Raw genomic sequence first — 18,621 nt, forward strand, 5'->3', positions numbered from 1 at the left:
ACCCTGTGTTCGGATTCAGCGGGTTGGAAAATGGATGGATGGATATACAAAAAAAAAGAAAAAAAAACTGATCTAATCACAGCAATTTCAGCACTAGAACTTATATATTCTGTAGAGTAAGCCACTGTTTAAAATTAAACCCAGTGACCTTTATTTGCTTTATTTAACAGTACTCTCATTTAAGGCACAAGTACATACCTAGGACAAAGACAGCAAGCATGATTGTCAAAACAAATCAGAGCATGATTTTCTTTTCACTTCAGTCAAAATATATTAATTGTGATGAAATTTGTAAAAAGCTGAAATACACTAAACAGATTTACTGCAATTTAATGCATTCTATGGATAATATTCAAAATTCAGTAGTAATTTGCAACATTGCAGAAATAAAATTATTTTCTACTTGCATGTCATCAGGTGTCAATAGTAAAATATATAAAGAACCAGCAACCCAGCGATTCTCAAAAGAATCGCAAATCCAAGACTGGCAATCACTTTCTGTTCCCTCCGATATTTGTGGGCATGAAATATCATGGAGGGTGGGTGCGTTCACAGTGCCACTCACAGTATGGCGGCGACGTTAACATACGATTCTGCTAGTCATGAGGCGTGTTTCAGAAGCTCATTGTAGGCGCCTTCGTGTATTGTTTTTATCCATGCAGTCCCGCTTTTGGCAGCGGTGGTAGTGTGAACGACTTGCTTGTTGCCTCTGGCATCTGTGCATATATAACATGTACAACTCGGTGTGCACGCTGCACTCATAATAACCGCTTTTCCAGCAGAGTGATCTACCACGTCCGCATCACGATTTATGTACTCCATCAGCGACTTGTAGTTATCGGCCCTCAGTGCAGGTTGGTTGTTTTTAATCCATTGGAGATCATGTGATTGTGCTTGAACATAAACATCACCTATGTATTGTTGAGTTAGCTTTCCTGCATTGATTACTGGATAAAACTCATCTCTCAACTAAGAGTCAGTAGGACAAATATTCTTTCATTGATACCCGTGATCTTTTCTGTGCTTGATTTGTTTTATATCTGCAAATTCCAGCACTCCATCCTTCCTGGCCAGTTGGAAACAAAATGGGGTATGTCAAAGTATCAAGTTTAGGTTGGTTGGTTCCATCAGGACGTAAATGCAAGACAATATCGTGGTGAAATGGAGGCTCACCGTCTTTACTTTGAGACACAATTGCCACTACATTAACGATGGGAACATTGTATCGTCTCAGATCCTGTTCTTTGTCCTTTATTAGCACTACGGCAATTTTAGTTGGTGCCACACCGTCCGTCCCTGCTTTTGTATTGGCTTCTTTTTCAACCTCATGTAGTATTTTTATAGAGTTTGCTAATGGGTGATTGGTTATGACTTCAGCTACGTTTCTCATTATTAGCTCTGTGCATTGCTTGTTTTCAGGAAGGTTCATTCGTTGATAAACTGCATCATCTAGATCTAACACGTACATTTGGGCACATTTGCGGTGGTGATTTGGCTCAGGGTGCACTGTTCCAATCCGATGCAATATTTGTCCACACACGCAAAAGCAGTATGGGCCATTCCCAGGTGGTGGCTTGATATTTACCCCGGTAGATGCAAAGGCAAATGAACTATTGTAGGATGTAATGCATTCCATAAAGCTTTTACTTATCCAAAAGAGACAGCTTAACTTGACCTTTTTGACAACAACGTGTAGCCCTTCTGCAGTTTCTTTTTGGATCCGTGCCTCTCTTGCATGTAGTGTTTCAGAAGCACGTTGTAGGCGCCTTCGTTCATTGTTTTCATCCATACGGGCTCGGTTTTGTGTTTCATTTTGGAGCCATGACTTCTTTGCTTCTGTCTATGCGGTCTCGTTTTTGTTACTCTGTTACTGAATTACCGTTATGTGATTCAAACATGCCACACAGACTGCTGGCACAGTGGATTAGAGCAAGTTTAGTTTACAGGCTGTGTTGTTTGGGCGCCACCTACTGACTCTGGGAAGCCACTGCGTTTGACTCTGGGGCGCTGCGGAGCAGTGCGCATGCGCTTCAGTGCGTCCGCCGTGCATAAATTAAACTGTCGTTTAGTAATATAGATAACTGACTGCAAATCTAACTGATGTGACATGGAGAAGTTTCACTCCAAGATTACATAGGAGCATTAATGAATCTATTGATGTTCTCAAAGGGTACAGTTACAATAACTTTTTAAATAGGAAAAATCTCAAACCAATTCCATTTGCATTGACTGTTATTTTATTCTTTTGCCTCCTTTCTGATCTCACTCTGAAACTAATTTTACTATACATTTTTCAGAAGTTCATCCACTCGTTCTTTCATTTGCCAAACCCACCAGACTGCAGGGACATGTAATGCATCCTAATATCATCAAGCAAAAGACAGGAATCAGCCCTGGACAGTCCATCATAGGGCACATCTGTCACCTTCACTCAGTGAGTCAGCAATTAACGAAAAACTGCATATCTTTGAGAGGCTGGAATAACCCAAATGACCTGAATGACATCCATGCAAACTTCACACAGACAGGCTGTGATACAGCAACCCTAGCCACTGTTTATTTATCTCTTTAACATTATTTAGTATAGATATTAGAACTTGTTCTGCAAGAAACCACTAGTAAACAAAACAATGCGGCTCTAACACACCAGCAGCTAAAACGATTTCTTAACATATGCATCTTACTTGTACAATCTTCACACAGTTTTGTGAAATTTAATTACCATTAAGATGTCCCTATCTCAAGAGCATACCATGATAGAAAATAGAGATCATTCAGGGTAAAATAATAAATATCAAGGGAAATCTTGCAAAACACTTTAAGCTATGCTGTATTTATAATTCCCAGTGCTGCAGTGGCAGGCATATTTGCCTGGCTCTCACAGCATCACCATGGAAACATTGCTCAGTGTTTGGCCAATGTAAATTTATTCTGATTGGCAGAGCATCTTTATCAACCTTACTCCCAGGCCAGTTCGCAATTTCTGACATACAGATTTAGATCTTTTTTCAACTCCTCTGAGCTGCTCTGTTGCATTGGCTCATTTGCAAAGTTACCTGAAAGGAACAAGAATTTTACAACAGCTGTTTTAGGCAGGAAGTACCTCCAATCAGAAATAAATCACCACCAAAATAAGTCTATAGTATAATGATAACCAACCAAAGTAAATGCTGCTAATGTATTTTCCTATTTGGCTCATACATCTTTGCTTTTATCTATTGTGGAAGATACAAATGTGTTCCTACTTTTGCAAAATGTAAAGGTCCTTCAGATGCCTACAATGTATTTAATACTGCCCCATATGAAAGCTCTAAGGTAACCTCTACACAGGGTTACCCAGTCCTTAATAAATTTATAGCCCAAGGAATGCATAAAAATAGCAAATCTCACCCAAAAGAATAGCCCAATACCTGAGGTAGACAAAATGAAACACTGGAAAGAGGAGGGCGGTGTCACAGCAACACAGTTAGGTACATAGTTAGTTAGTCACCTCAGAGATATTTTACAGTGATAGAATGGGTGTATACTATCACACAACAGGGTTGGGTGTCCCCATCAGGGATTTTCCAATGGCAAAGGACATATACAAGTGCAAATAACAGTGTAAGGGGTGCCAGATGGATTTAAAAAATGCTAAAAATTCAGAAGAAGGCAGCTGAAAAATAGGCCAAAATAACACAACCTGTGAAAGCTCATTTTTCTCCCCGTAGATGACGATCAAAAATAGTCCAGTTGGGCGAGAAAACCATGGACCTGGCAACACTGCCTCCACATCTCACAATTAAGTTAAACACACCTGCTAATTTCCTTAACATGGTGGGATATACAAATTTTTCTAGCACACTTCACCTTGTCCATAAAAGTGACTCTCTAGTGTTTCTATACTTGCCTCATGTGAAATGTATAAAGAAACAACATGACAGATAAAAACATCCTTAATTTAAACGATCCAGGAATTTTCATACCTAAATCCAAAAGATTTCTAAACCAGGAAAGACAAATGCTGCCAGAAAAGTGTACAATTTTTTTCATTAATTTTTTTTCTATAACAGACTCACAGAGTTATGCAGCTTATATAAAATATGGAATAAGAAGCAACTCTAGATGAATTGTTAGTCTATGACATGGGAAGCTCTCATTCCAATCAGACCAATTTAGAATCCTCAATTACTCTGAAGTACTTGTCTTGGGGGATGTAGGAGAAAACCAGAGAAAAGACCTTGAGGAAACCTACACTAAGACAGACAATAAATCCAAACATTAGAGAACTGGATCCAGGTACCATCCCACTGAATCCACAAGGTTCTCCTGAATTTTCTACATTATCTTCAACAATAAAGAGCTCCACACACATAAATTTCCTCATCCAATAGTAGTTCAGATTTTCTGAATTTGCTAATATTCAGGCTTATTTTTTAATTTATGAGTGATGTCTTTATTCTTAGAGGAATTAAAACAGACATCCCACTTTGTTCAGAAACATTGTGCAATTCAGAATATGCTTGATAAATAGTGAAAAACACTTAAAAGACGTCTGTTTATTTATCACAGATAATATCAAAAACACAACCACTTACCGATGTGTACAGGTAGCCTTCACTGTTCATAGCCAGATACAGTTTTGTTTGTACACCTTGGATAGCCACCACTCGAAGCCCCACTGGGATGAGGTTGAATAATGCTAAACAAATAAAAAGAAAGCAAAAAGATGTTAGGGCCAAGTAGACACAGCAGTAACTAAGTTATCCCATCTTAGCTGATCTGTTTCTAACCAGGAATATTAGAGAAAATTAGAAGAGAACATTAGTTAGCCAACTCCATATTTACTTGAGAGTCACAGCTGACTCCAAAGGTGACCTTGCTTCACCTTCACTACACAAACAACCACAGATAATTTACGACCATTTCAAAATTAAACAAAAAAGTGAATAGCTAATCTTTTCAGCCGTTGGAATGATTCTAAAATGCAAAATACTGTCATTTAAATGAAACATCATTCATTGTCAAAGTCTATTTATGATTGCATACTGTAGGTTATTGTTTTACAGTAAAAATACAGTTTCCTTTTAGTTATGTTAATAAGATTTAAGGCTGACTGTTCTTGTCAAGAAAGTGTTTCATCTCAGCACTGCATGGTGCAGTTAAGTAAAAACACTGAGCAGTTCAATTAAATTCAAACCCTTCATTTTGATCTGGTCCTGTAAGTCTGTGCCAGCACAGAGAGCTGATGTGAATTGATTATTTTCTCCTCTCTAAAGATCAGAGCAAACAAGAACTATCGACATAAGTGGAACTGTGCTTAAATCAAATACTTTATGCAATACTAGAAAAAAATCTAATTAGTGCTGATCTTAAAATGGAAATCAAATTTACTTTCAACAAGAGGTATAAAGAATGATTGCCATTAATAGAGACAGTGGACAATATTGGCAGTTGTGATAATGGTGTGATACAATAGTAAGAGTGATAACAGGATCCCTTTTAGGCAGACATTTCTGTGCCCTGCATTGCACCATGCCCTTAACCACCCCTCATAGATAACCATTGTGCTCAGCCAACACCTGCGGTTATTTTCAGTTGATGCCGATTTAAAAAACTGCAAGGATCTATTAGTTGTTGTTCATAAAGTTAATTGCCAAAGGGTTTTGAGCTTGAGATTTTTTTTATTGGTGGCACGGTGGCGCAGTGGAAGTGCTGCCGCCTCGCAATACGGAGATCTGGCTTTGCTTCCCGGGATTTCCCTGCGTGGAGTTTGCATGTTCTCCCCGTGTCTGCATGGGTTTCCTCTGGGTGCTCTGGTTTCCTCCCACAGTCCAAAGATATGCAGGTTAGGTGCATTGGCAATTCTAAATTGTCCCTAGTGTGTGCTTGGTGTGTGTGTGTGTGTGTGTGTGTGTGTGTGTCCTGTGGTGGGCTGGCACTCTGCCCAGGATTTGTTCCTGCCTTGCGCCCTGTGTTGGCTGGGATTGGCTCCAGCAGACCCCAGTGACCCTGTGTTAGAATATAGCGGGTTGGATAATGGATGGATTTTTTTATTTTTGTCTCCAATGGCCTTGACCTTTCATTCACAGCCATGATTTTAACATATTTAATTAACCTGCAAAGAGCATTATAGTGATTTACAATAACAATAGGTCATTTATACGCCATACTATGGGTAATGTCTTTGTTGCTTCATCTACCCCACCCTATAAGTCCTCACGCTACAGCAATATAAAAAGGAAGGAAACAACAAAAAAATGGGAGAAAGCACAAACTATAGCATCATTCCAAAGGTTGGTGATGGCTAACGGAATCTACTAGATTTCGTAAAATATCTGACTTGTCCACTATTAAATGCCAGGGTGAGACAGAATATGATTCTTCAAGCTCAGAAAAATTAGATGTTCTGAATGTGGAAAGACAATTACAGCATATTAAGCAGTTACACCAACAAAAATTGCTCTAGAAGTGGATACAGATCTCTTGAAATACTAAGAGCTTCCTTAATAGAAGAGAAAATGTTCCAAAAGGGTACGAGTTGTGGGAGTTTGGCAGAGTCTGAATATAGTAAGCATATTTGAGTATCACAGGTTATCACTAGAGTTAGTCTAATTTTGGGTATATTTTTAAAAAGTTCCATCATGGATACAGTGAGAAGTCAAGGAAAATGACACCTTTTATTGGCTAACTAAAAAGAAGAAGGGGCAGGAGTTGCCTTGAAAGCTTGCATATTGTAATCTTTTTTAGTAAGCCAATAAAAGGTGTCATTTTGCTTGACTTCTCACTACATTCATAATGGCTAACATGGTACAACACCCTAATACTACATCTTGGACACATGAAGCTGTCTCTCTTCTGGCTTAATGGCTATTTTTCATGTTCATCCAGGTTAGCCAGGAGCCCCCCAAAAAGGGAGTATTGGAATAGAGATTTTAATGGCCAGATGCTCTTGATGCCAACCTCGTTTAGCAAACTGATATGACACCCTATAAAGGGATAGTAATTTATTCTAACTCCTAGCCACAAGGGTAGTTGGAGACATGAATACAATGACTAATTTTAGATTGTATTAGTCTGTGTCTAGCAGATATTGTAGAGTGCATTGTATTTACTGAGGCTTTTCATTACTTCAGAATTAAATGTGTTTCCAATGCTGTTTGAAAAAAGTATAAGCTTTTAATAGCTGCACAGTTGGAAAGCAAAAAATCTGCAGTTTCCATAAAGTGGACAAAATAATTTTTGTGGTGCCTCATTTTTTATGTTTTCCATGCTAAGACCAATTCTACTATTCTTGACTGTTTTTATGGTTTCTGTTGCTTATTTCTTGTTTATATTAGGCTACTAATAGGCATTTATTTATCACAGGCAATAATATCAACTCAATTCTAATTCAAGGAAAGTGTTTTCACCACATTTTTCTACTGCAAAAAGTATTTGCATATAGTTTATCCAAAAGTCAGAGAACAAGTCTTAAAAATATGAAAGATGCATGGTAAATTGTTCACGATTACATTGATACATATTAAAATACATCTGCATGAGTTTATGACTTTGGTGTATTCGATCCAGCCATACAGTAGAGGGATGTGAGGAGTTAGAAACTTAAGCACATGACACAACCTCTTGTCATACGGTATGTCAGATTTTCTGGCCGCAGTTGCTGATCTCATCCCAGACCATATCAATTTCTGGCAGACCATGTCAGTGATTTCTTTTCAGCTTGTATAAATCTTAAGGCTAGGGACCAGCACTGGCAATCGGAAGGTTACTGGTTCAAATCCCATAAATGCCAAAAAGGGACTCTGATCTGTTGGGCCCTTGAGCAAGGTCCTTAACCTGCAATTGCTCCGCCCTGGGTATGATGTTAATCTGCATCCATCCCTGCATGTAGGCCCTCCAACCTGTAGGGAAAAACTTGGGGGTTGGTGGCAGAATTGGCACTCCAGCCACCATAAAAACACCTCGCACTGTTCCACTCCATCTGAACTAGTGTGGTGCTGAGGTGTCACCCGTTGCATGCCTGCACTAGGGTCCTAATCTGGATCCTGAGTTGGTTTGTCATGTGGGGGGGTGCGGCAATGTACTGTATCAGTGCGTGCCCCTAACCTCTCTCTCTCTCTCTCCCCCTCTCTCATGTCAGTGACTGAAAATCACTGCCATTTCACATTTACTGACTGACTGAATGCCAATGCTGAGTCGTTTCCCCGCACCCCCTTTCTCTGATAGCAATATCATGCTGCCTGAGTGAGCCAGTGCTATACGAAGAGTTAACAGGTACGACGAGTTCAGACACAGCCTCAGTACTTTTTACTTTTTACATTCTGTTGTGGTACATAAAACATAAGACATACAATGAGCTTCTCTTGTCTGCTTGTGAGGTCCAACCAACATTGTGTTCCTCATTCGTCACCACTGCATTCTATGCATTGTACTTCTGGATGATAATTTATTGGTTGTCAGCTTTCAACAAACCAGAACCCATCCCTAAGACTAAAGACAAAATCAAACCTGTTTGATTTTATTGGAGTGAGTCTGACACTAGTTGATGCCAGTCAATAAGCATATCACATTACATAATTGACTTTCTGGGAGTGGAACATCGACTGCCTCTGACTGACAAAGATTATGTAAATGAAGCTACAACTGAAAATCACTGGCACATTCATGCAACATAGTCTTGACAAAGCAGCAATGAGTACAAAGCACCAGAAGTCAGACCATTAAAAGATATACCAATACACAACGGGTCAACCTAGAATCACCAAAAAGGTTGGCTACATGTTTTGAACAGTTAGAAGAAATTAGAATGCCCAAATGGATCCAGCACAAATATGAAAAGAATAATTAAAATCCACAAAGACATTATTACAGCCATGAATCAAACAATGGTCTAATTGCCACTGGAAAAACAGTACCACCAAGACACTCTGTGCTTTCTCCCTAAGTGAAAAGTTACACAGTAATAATGTATAGAAGACTGGAGAGTACTGGGCACAAGTTGGTAAAAATCCTATACAAGGTGCTGGTGCACACACACACGGGGACATTCTGGAGCCACTAATTAACCTAACATGTACACATTTGGGGATATCTGAGGAAAACCAGAATTCCCAGAAAGAAACCTAAACCAAACATATATGGGCATCAATTTTGTGCCCTTCTGGTGTCTTCATTTTGCAGCCTGTTCCGTAGTTCCATTCTGTATTTGGGTTTAAACTGTACAGGTGCTCAAATGGCCTTGTCCACTGTAATTCCTACATATTCTGCTCTGTTTCTGGGTTGTTTATACCTCCTTTTGACATTTGCCATGTAGAATATTCCAGGTATACTTATAAGGTCCTCCTAGTGTTTAGGTGATTATTAGTGGTTTGCTATTGGTGCATTTTGTTTCTTTTGCTTTAATTTATAAAATTTGACTGTTCACGTGCTATATTTGATAGTGTGCTAGAAGCATATTAGCTCTGTAAGAGCTTTTAATACGGCACAAAATAAAGATGGATTGGCTGATTGGTTGATTGACTGTAAGCAGAGGAAGCACAGTGCAGTCAGAATTGCATACAATATGTTGAATTTTAAAGTATTTTTATAGACACATTTTTTTCAAAATGGTCAAATTTAAATAAGTGAGTCGTTAAATTTAGCTTTTAGAAATTAACTAGTAGACATTAAAAATTTCAGACAAAAACAATCCTCAAGAACAACAAAAAAAAATGTTCTAGGAATGAAACCTGGATTTGAGTGAAGACATTTTCCTTAAGGAATATGGCATGAACAACAAATAATTGCTTTGCATATTGATTATTGGTGTAATGTCCGTGTCATAAATATGCATTACATTAAATAACCAATAATGTTTAACAACACTGCCTCACCTGCCTATCAACTCATGTGTACTGTTACAAATGTTCTTTGTGACTCAGGAAAGAAAAACATGTCTGATTAAAAATCCTCCCTTGTACTCAGTGAAGAACAGCTGAGAACTTGATGTCCTTGTTTCTGTTTATCACATCAAGTGCATGCCAAGTGGATCAGGAATAGGAGCCATGGTGTATTATGAACGGGGCATACACTCCCTGAAAAGTATGTTTGTTTTATTATATGTTTAATGCTAGGCTAAAAACATCCACACAGAGTTGAAAACACATGGGAGAGGAAAAAAAATAGAAACCTTAGATGAGGGGGGAAAAAAAGCTTGTTTCACTTGTAATGCCATTTTACCTTGCAACATACAATCAACTAGAGAGATGCAAAGCATATTACTATTATCATCATCATCATCATCAGAACAAGAGTTTCAAGAACACCAGAAATGTGGACAAGTCTGTCACTTAATTTTCCTGCTGGATTCTCAATTCTACCCAAGTCGCTTGGTTTGGAAAATGGGGCATAGAATGTTATGAAATCAAACAGATATCGGGTACTGGAGCCATACCCGCTTTCCATCATACTAGTGAAATAGAATATTTTACACATACACACATATACAAATATACATACATACATATATATATATATACACATATACATATTATATATTATATATATATATATATATATATATATATATATATATATATATATATATATATATATATATATTATAAAAAAAATCTTGGAAGGGATACTAGGGAGATGAGACGTGATCTTCTCGGATCTTCTTGGAAGACAATTTGACGTCCCGCAAGAGACACAGTAACGTCACACGAGACAAGGCAGTGAAACAACATTTTAAACAAGTTCATCTAACCTAGCACTTGTTGGAATGCTTTTGGCAGACACGCTTCATGTCTTAAAACAACGACAAGTAACAAGCAGAATACGCAGCTCGCCAGCAGCAGCAGCAGCAACCAGCCATCAGATGATCCAACCGCTTCTCCTTAGCATACATTCAGCTGCTCCCCCTTCACAATGCGTGCAGCGTTATACGTCCTGTGAGAAACAGATTTAACCACGTCCGGGGTCGGAAATAAAGGACAAGTACAGTATTGTTTTTACAAAAGTTTTAAAGCAAAAGTAAAAATAATGCATATGTAACAATTCCCATGAAAATAACAATCTCTTTAAATTGTATATCCGGTAAACCAAACCTGGGGGTGGGCGAGCGAAGCGAGCAGGAAGCGGAGCCTAGTATATATATATATATATATATATATATATATATATATACAGTGCATCCGGAAAGTATTCACAGCGCATCACTTTTTCCACATTTTGTTATGTTACAGCCATATTTCAAAATGGATTAAATTCATTTTTTTCCTCAGAATTCTACACACAACACCCCATAATGACAACTTGAGAAAAGTTTACTTGAGGTTTTTGCAAATTTATTAAAAATAAAAAAACTGAGAAATCACATGTACATAAGTATTCACAGCCTTTGCTCAATACTTTGTCGATGCACCTTTGGCAGCAATTACAGCCTCAAGTCTTTTTGAATATGGCACACCTATCCTTGGTCAGTTTCGCCCATTCCTCTTTGCAGCACCTCTCAAGCTCCATCAGGTTGGATGGGAAGCGTCGGTGCACAGCCATTTTAAGATCTTTCCAGAGATGTTCAATCGGATTCAAGTCTGGGCTCTGGCTGGGCCACTGAAGGACATTCACAGAGTTGTCCTGAAGCCACTCCTTTGATATCTTGGCTGTGTGCTTAGGGTTGTTGTCCTGCTGAAAGATGAACTGTCGCCCCAGTCTGAGGTCAAGAGCGCTCTGGAGCAGGTTTTCATCCAGGATGTCTCTGTACATTGCTGCAGTCATCCTTCCCTTTATCCTGACTAGTCTCCCAGTTCCTGCCGCTGAAAAACATCCCCACAGCATGATGCTGCCACCACCATGCTTCACTGTAGGGATGGTATTTGCCTGGTGATGAGCGGTGCCTGGTTTCCTCCAAATGTGACGCCTGGCATTCACACCAAAGAGTTCAATCTTTGTCTCAGTCCTTCAGGTGCCTTTTGGCAAACTCCAGGCGGGCTGCCATGTGCCTTTTACTAATGAGTGGCTTCTGTCTGGCCACTCTACCATACAGGCCTGATTGGTGGATTGCTGCAGAGATGGCTGTCCTTCTGGAAGGTTCTCCTCTCTCTACAGAGGACCTCTGGAGCTCTGACAGAGTGACCATCAGGTTCTTGGTCACCTCCCTGACTAAGGCCCTTCTCCCCCGATCGCTCAGTTTAGATGGCCGGCCAGCTCTAGGAAGAGTCCTGGTGGTTTCGAACTTCTTCCACTTACGGATGATGGAGGCCACTGTGCTCATTGGGACCTTCAAAGGAGCAGAAATTTTTCTGTAACCTTCCCCAGATTTGTGCCTCGAGACAATCCTGTCTCGAAGTTCTACAGACAATTCCTTTGACTTCATGCTTGGTTTGTGCTTTGACATGAACTGTCAACTGTGGGACCTTATATAGACAGGCGTGTGCCTTTCCAAATCATGTCCAGTCAACTGAATTTACCACAGGTGGACTCCAATTAAGCTGCAGAAACATCTCAAGGATGATCAGGGGAAACAGGATGCACCTGAGCTCAATTTTGAGCGTCATGGCAAAGGCTGTGAATACTTATGCACATGTGATTTCTCAGTTTTTTTATTTTTAATAAATTTGCAAAAACCTCAAGTAAACTTTTTTCACGTTTTCATTATGGGGTGTTGTGTGTAGAATTCTGAGGAAAAAATGAATTTAATCCATTTTGGAATAAGGCTGTAACATAACAAAATGTGAAAAAGTGATGCGCTGTGAATACTTTCCGGATGCACTGTATATATATAATATATATATATATATATATAAATACACACATACATACATACATACATACATACATACATACATACATACATACATACATACATACATACATACACACACACACACACACACATCCCAATAATATGTTGCCATCTCTGCATTTATTAACAGTTACTTTTATTCTTCACTGTTAGAGCACTAACTCATATGTACTTAATATCAACTCTACCCTTAATTTATCAATTCATCACAGCCTTGGAAGGAAGACAAAAATGAATCTTGCTTGAGATGCCACTCTATGGTAGGCCCACTCATGAATACATGCTCAGTCACACACAGAAGGTGAATTTAGAGATGATGTTGAACCTAACTGATATATATTCTGAACCTGTGAATAAACCAACATACGTAAAGAAAACCCAGGATGATATTGGGAAGACTTGTGATTGATTCTAATTGAAGTATCCATGCACTCCCAGTGATACTATGACTGATTGACAAATCTTGCTTCACATCTCCAAACTTCCATAACTTTTAGCACCATCTTAGGACTAGCAAAATAACATTCCTCTATCATTACAAATGTAAGTATATTTGAAAAAATACATAAGAAATGAGAAGCAGGAACGAAAAGTATAAGAATTCGGTATTAGACAAAGGACTGCAATTTTCATATACAATGCATGTGTGGCTCCTACCTCACCTCTGGGTGAGTGACATAATACAATCTCGCCATTCTGTACCTTCGAATGTGGAGTGTGGCAGTGAACACAGAGGATTATTTTACTAGTGTACCTTAATGTGGAGCCTACAAAAGTATCTCAGACTTGAAATTGCCCTACAACTTTTGCCATTGGGTCAACAATTTGGCACACAACATTTAATATGCATTAGGGAATTTATGATTTATTAGATAACCAAAAAACAAATGGCCTTTTTTTTGCATACAGTATGTAGAGATACTTCTCTGAAAAAAAATCTGTGACACTTATTGCAGTTGCACTCACTTAAGCACTGCCCCTCATAATTTTTCGTACCCTCCCACATAAACACCCACACAAAGCCTGTCATTCCACAGCAATGGCTTTGTAGATTTTATTTCCCCTGGTAATTAGCCAGCAGCAACAAGCTTGAGTGAAAACAGCAACACATTCCCTGATATGCAAAAATAATGAATTCATCATTCATCATTTAAAAACAAAATGCAAAAAAGTGCTCCATTTTTGTCTTTCATGTTTTCATTCTATTAAGACAGACTGCTGCTTAAACTGTATCTATGAAGAAGTTATAAAAATTATTTTTCTTCTTCTTGCTCTGTAATTTCTCATGAGATGAGGGGTAAGAAATATCAGTCATACTGGTTGTTGCTGCTGGTAATGAGTTAATCTGTGACTCTTTTCAGCCTGCCACTGTTTTGTTTGTTTGTTTTTTTCTTCTTTAATTTTAAGTTTGCATTTTCTTCCCGTGCTTCCTATGTGTAGGGTTTCTCAAAGAGGGACATATTAGTTAACTGGTGATCCAAATATAAATGCTGTATAGGTTATGTAGGTGTGTAGGAGTGTGCCTTGCCCTAGACTAGTGCACCATCCATGTTTAGCTCCCACCTTTCAAGCAGTATTGCCACGGCAGGTACGAGCTCCCCACCATAGAATATCAAACAATGGATGGAGACACTTTAACCCAGGGCACACAATTGTTTAGAGGCATTTAAGATGAATGATTTACTTACAGCAGGAATTGAACTAGCAATGTTATGGTTTAAAGACAACAGACCTCCCAACTAGGCCATAATTACAAACAGTTTCACATAAATCAGCTCTCTGGCTATTTGTTGTTACTTTCAAAAGAACATAGCAATTTTTTTTTTCCAAATGAATGCAGTAGAGCAGCAATGTCACCAATAAGATATATGTATGGAAAATTAAATAAAAGACCACTATTAAAATAACACTATACAAGGAGTCCAGTAAAATTAGAAGTTTGCATCAAGGTGTCGGCCAGCTTCAAATTGCTGCCACCACTGTAGTCCTCCAGGACTAAATGTGTCCATGCCTGCTTTGAATAATTCACCTTAGTCTCTATTAAAGCAAACAGGCCTAAAAAGGAGCATAGGTTCCCAAAACATTCATCACAGTCCCATTTTCAAAAGTAGTTATTCCAAAGTCAAATTATGTGAGGAGTGGGAATAAGCAATCTAGATTTTATAATGATGCTTTACACTAAAGGACTAGCACAACATTGGTAGAAACCTACTAGTTGCTAAAAATGAGTCCAAAGAGGTTGGCATGAAACCCACAAGCTATCATTATGACCTCCTCCCCTAGTGAGAAGTTGCAAATGAGTGTAAAGCGTTACTGGCCATCTTGAAGTGTAAGAGATTCTGACTGTGTGGACAGAATGTTATGTCTGGTCTGTAAAACACGTAACATCGCTGTAGCCAACAGTTTATGGTACTGTATATTTAATGGATATGTGTGTTTACAGCATAACATTTTCAGACTCCCTTAACCTAACTGAGGTCAGCAGATGGCTACAGCCTATTCCAGCAGCATCAAGAGCAAGGCAGAAACCATGCCTGGAAATACCACTAGTTCCTTAAGGGGGGTCACTCATGCACACTCTGCCACAGGGCAAGTTTAAAATTGCCAGTTAGCCAAATACCTGTATTCAAAAAATTCAGAGTATTTGGAGGGTAAGCCTATGTACTGTAGGCACACAAATAACATGCAGACTCCACACATAGAGAACAACTGGGTGTAAGATTTGAACCAAGGGCTTTGGTCCATGAGGCAGCAGTGGTAACCATTGTATTATCCTGTCACCCATATCTGTATAAAAGTTGATTTGCAATTTCCTCTTACTGCCTTCCATTTGTAAATCTGTTTAAGTGTTGTGGCTAACTTCTGAGAATACTACCTGTAGGAATACATTGAACTGATTAGAATACAAACCTTCCATAAGTCTATGTGGGTAATATTAAAGGCTAAACCATTTTAGATGGTACAGATAAATGCACATCCACATCATTTTATGACCAGCAGTTCCCCCTCCGTTTTCTTCTTTATGATTTATTTGGTCTTTGATTTGTACCTGTTACATCATGGAGTGTCTGGTTTAGACATGAAGGCCCTTAAACACTCAAAGTTTGGCTCTCTAGATGCACCTCAAAATAACACCAATTCTGATCAAAGAAAACTGCAATAAGAAAAGGCCACAGCTCCTAATTAATGAGCTTTTTTTTCTTGGCACAAATAGCAAATGCATAATTATGTTGAGAGCCATGCCATTGTTTAAATTTTTGCTGAGTTGATTTGGGAGGCATTAGGTTTGATTTAATAAACATATGCTTCAAATTAATGTTTTAATGAAATTCACTACTTTGAACAAAGGCACAAAAAGCACCTTGGTCTCAGTCCCACCCTGCATCTATATCAAGCAGATTGACATAGCTGAGGGACAAACTGGTTCAAAATCTAAATGAGAAAGATCTGTTCTAAATAAACAGCAGTACATATTAATTATGAATAATCCCAGATTTTAACAGATTCATTTAGCATTCAGTGTAACAAGATTGATCAAATATCAATTGATGATGATTACTCAAAGACACATAGAAGCATTTGCAGGTTAATGTAAGCAGCAGAAAAATATAAGCAATGAAAGTTACGAATAAAAGAGGCAAAATTGTGAAATATTTGTCGCGTCTACATAGTTTTGTTGACACGTCTTGTTCATATTTCAACTCTGTGGAACTGTATAATGAATTATGGCCCAAAGAACTTGGAACTGTACATTTGCAAAATAAAACCTTATTGGAAAAACATGGTGGAGCACAGAGTACTGCTTGGAAATGGACAAGGTGGGTTCAGCGATTATGTTGGAGACTTCATTCCTTTTGCTTAGTAAAGCTTTAAAGTACAGAAACAGTTAAACTTTGGTTACATGCCATTAAAGTTCAGTGTTTTTTAGTTATTCTTTCCCACAATTGTGGCTCTCATTCATATGCCCATTAAATTTGCCATGTTAAGTTAATCAAAACTTTTAAATTGGGGGGAAAAAGTCTCCCACAAAAGCTTAGAGTGGAAGTCTAAGGGGTACAAGATGAAACATGAAACAAAACCCTTAATGCTTAATAAATACATAAACTTTGAAGGTACAAAGGTTCTGGTTTTAGAAAGTATGCCTTACACATTTTGAAGGCATGTTTGAGCAAAAAAAAGTAGGTTGGAAGTCATTCATTTTTATTACTGATTCTCTGTACAATCTTTCCTGAATGAAGGACGTGTCTTCTCTTCTCAGTTCACATCAACTGGAATAAGCAGAATATTCTTATTAACAGCAGCCAGTCGAAAGGAATATGCAGTGTAAATTCAACTGGAGAACAATAAAACAATATAAACCACAAGACTGTAGTAGTTTACTATGGCAAAACCCTTTCAACTAACAAGTACCTGGGATGAGAAAATAAAACAAAAATGGGGTGTCTATACTTTCCATCAACTTCTTTTCCCATAATGTTTAAAGTTTTGTACAATTTAGATGAGAACTGTGATGCATCATTGCTAGGAAATGGCAGCTGCCATGATTAATATTAAGAAACAGACTTTCTCTGTGAAACCTGCCTGTTCGGTTCTTCTGCCTTTCATTGCTTCTTTCAGTTAAGCTTCTAGTAATCTTCAATCAGTACATTATGAACGATGAGGCCTGGAAAATCATCCTCATAAGTTGCACAAACTGTAATATTGCAGGACAAATAAGGCTTTCTAGCACTGTTAGTAGAAAAAGTTCCCCTCTCAATAACAAGGGCATTTATCCTCAGTAGGCATTATTTTACATTTTCCACATGCACACCACCAATTACCAGACATATAAATGTATAAAAATGATAATTGTTATGAGAGAGAAAGAGGCGATGAGTTGATGAAAGGTGAAATCAAAGTCATGACAAGCACAGAGTCAGAGTCGGAGATAATAAATGAAAGGCAATCATAAACAAGAGGGCAGAATAAGAATTAAAAATCAGAGCCAAAAAGAAAGTCATAACCAAAAACAAAACCTGAGACTAGGGCCTACTTGGTAATAAAGTTAGCTATGCTATTAAAGTTTTATCCACCAAATGATAAAGCAAACTGAAACCTTTGCTATATTTAAACTGCTACTTCCATGAATCAAAGAAACTGTCTATATTTGGGAAGCACTGTATGTGGGGTGGTGTCTCTCAGAGATTGATGCAGGTCAGCACATGTGGCAGTATTCGGTAATTTTATTATTCAAAGGTGGCTCATTTAAAGATGATTTAAAATTGTAATAAATCATGGTGCCATATTGACTTCAAACTCTAAATTTAGATCTACCTCATCATAAAATGGATTTGAATACATTTCTACCTATAAAAAACAGTAAAAGTGATCAATCCTCGCTAATACATGGCACACTTAATCATTCTTTCTATCATCTTTTGAACAAAATTGACTTGGAAAGTATTACAGAAAAAAAGTAGTTAATTGTCTTCCATTGTGGCTTAGCTATATTGCATTTTTTTCCTCATTTCCTTGATATTTTTTTAAAAAAACATGCAAAAAATATGCCGCAAAAAGTGCATTAACACAGAGCATTGATTGGTAGTAAGAACTTGCAAAGCAAGTATATGATGGCCGTGACTTTTTAAAAATAAGGTACTGCTTTGAAAAAACAAATTAATGTCATCTATTTATCAGGGACAGGGCACCTGGGCCTGATGAGACAGGGTGCGTTGTTCATCCAAATGCGAATACCTATCTGTAGTTATAGTACAAACACAATTTAACACCTTCGTAGTACTAGCTGAGTAGATAGCACATACTACAGAATTTACACAACAACAGTTTGCATTTGGATGTGTGTGCTTTCATGAACA

The 18,621-nt window shown here is 38.1% G+C and overlaps 1 protein-coding gene across 8 annotated transcripts in view; it reads right to left on the reverse strand.

Annotated features, from left to right (window-relative positions):
* Window positions 1–18,621, reverse strand: part of LOC114662380 (fibroblast growth factor 13) — a 400,003-nt gene that overhangs the window by 49,453 nt on the left and 331,929 nt on the right. For all 8 annotated transcript variants that reach the window (XM_028815804.2, XM_028815805.2, XM_051935233.1 and 5 more), the window contains one exon: window positions 4,578–4,681. In XM_028815804.2, coding sequence (XP_028671637.1) covers window positions 4,578–4,681 — 104 coding nt within the window. The remainder of the gene's footprint in view (window positions 1–4,577; window positions 4,682–18,621) is intronic.

This window comes from Erpetoichthys calabaricus, chromosome 12 (assembly GCF_900747795.2).
Source record: "Erpetoichthys calabaricus chromosome 12, fErpCal1.3, whole genome shotgun sequence".
Classification (NCBI taxonomy): domain Eukaryota; kingdom Metazoa; phylum Chordata; class Cladistia; order Polypteriformes; family Polypteridae; genus Erpetoichthys; species Erpetoichthys calabaricus.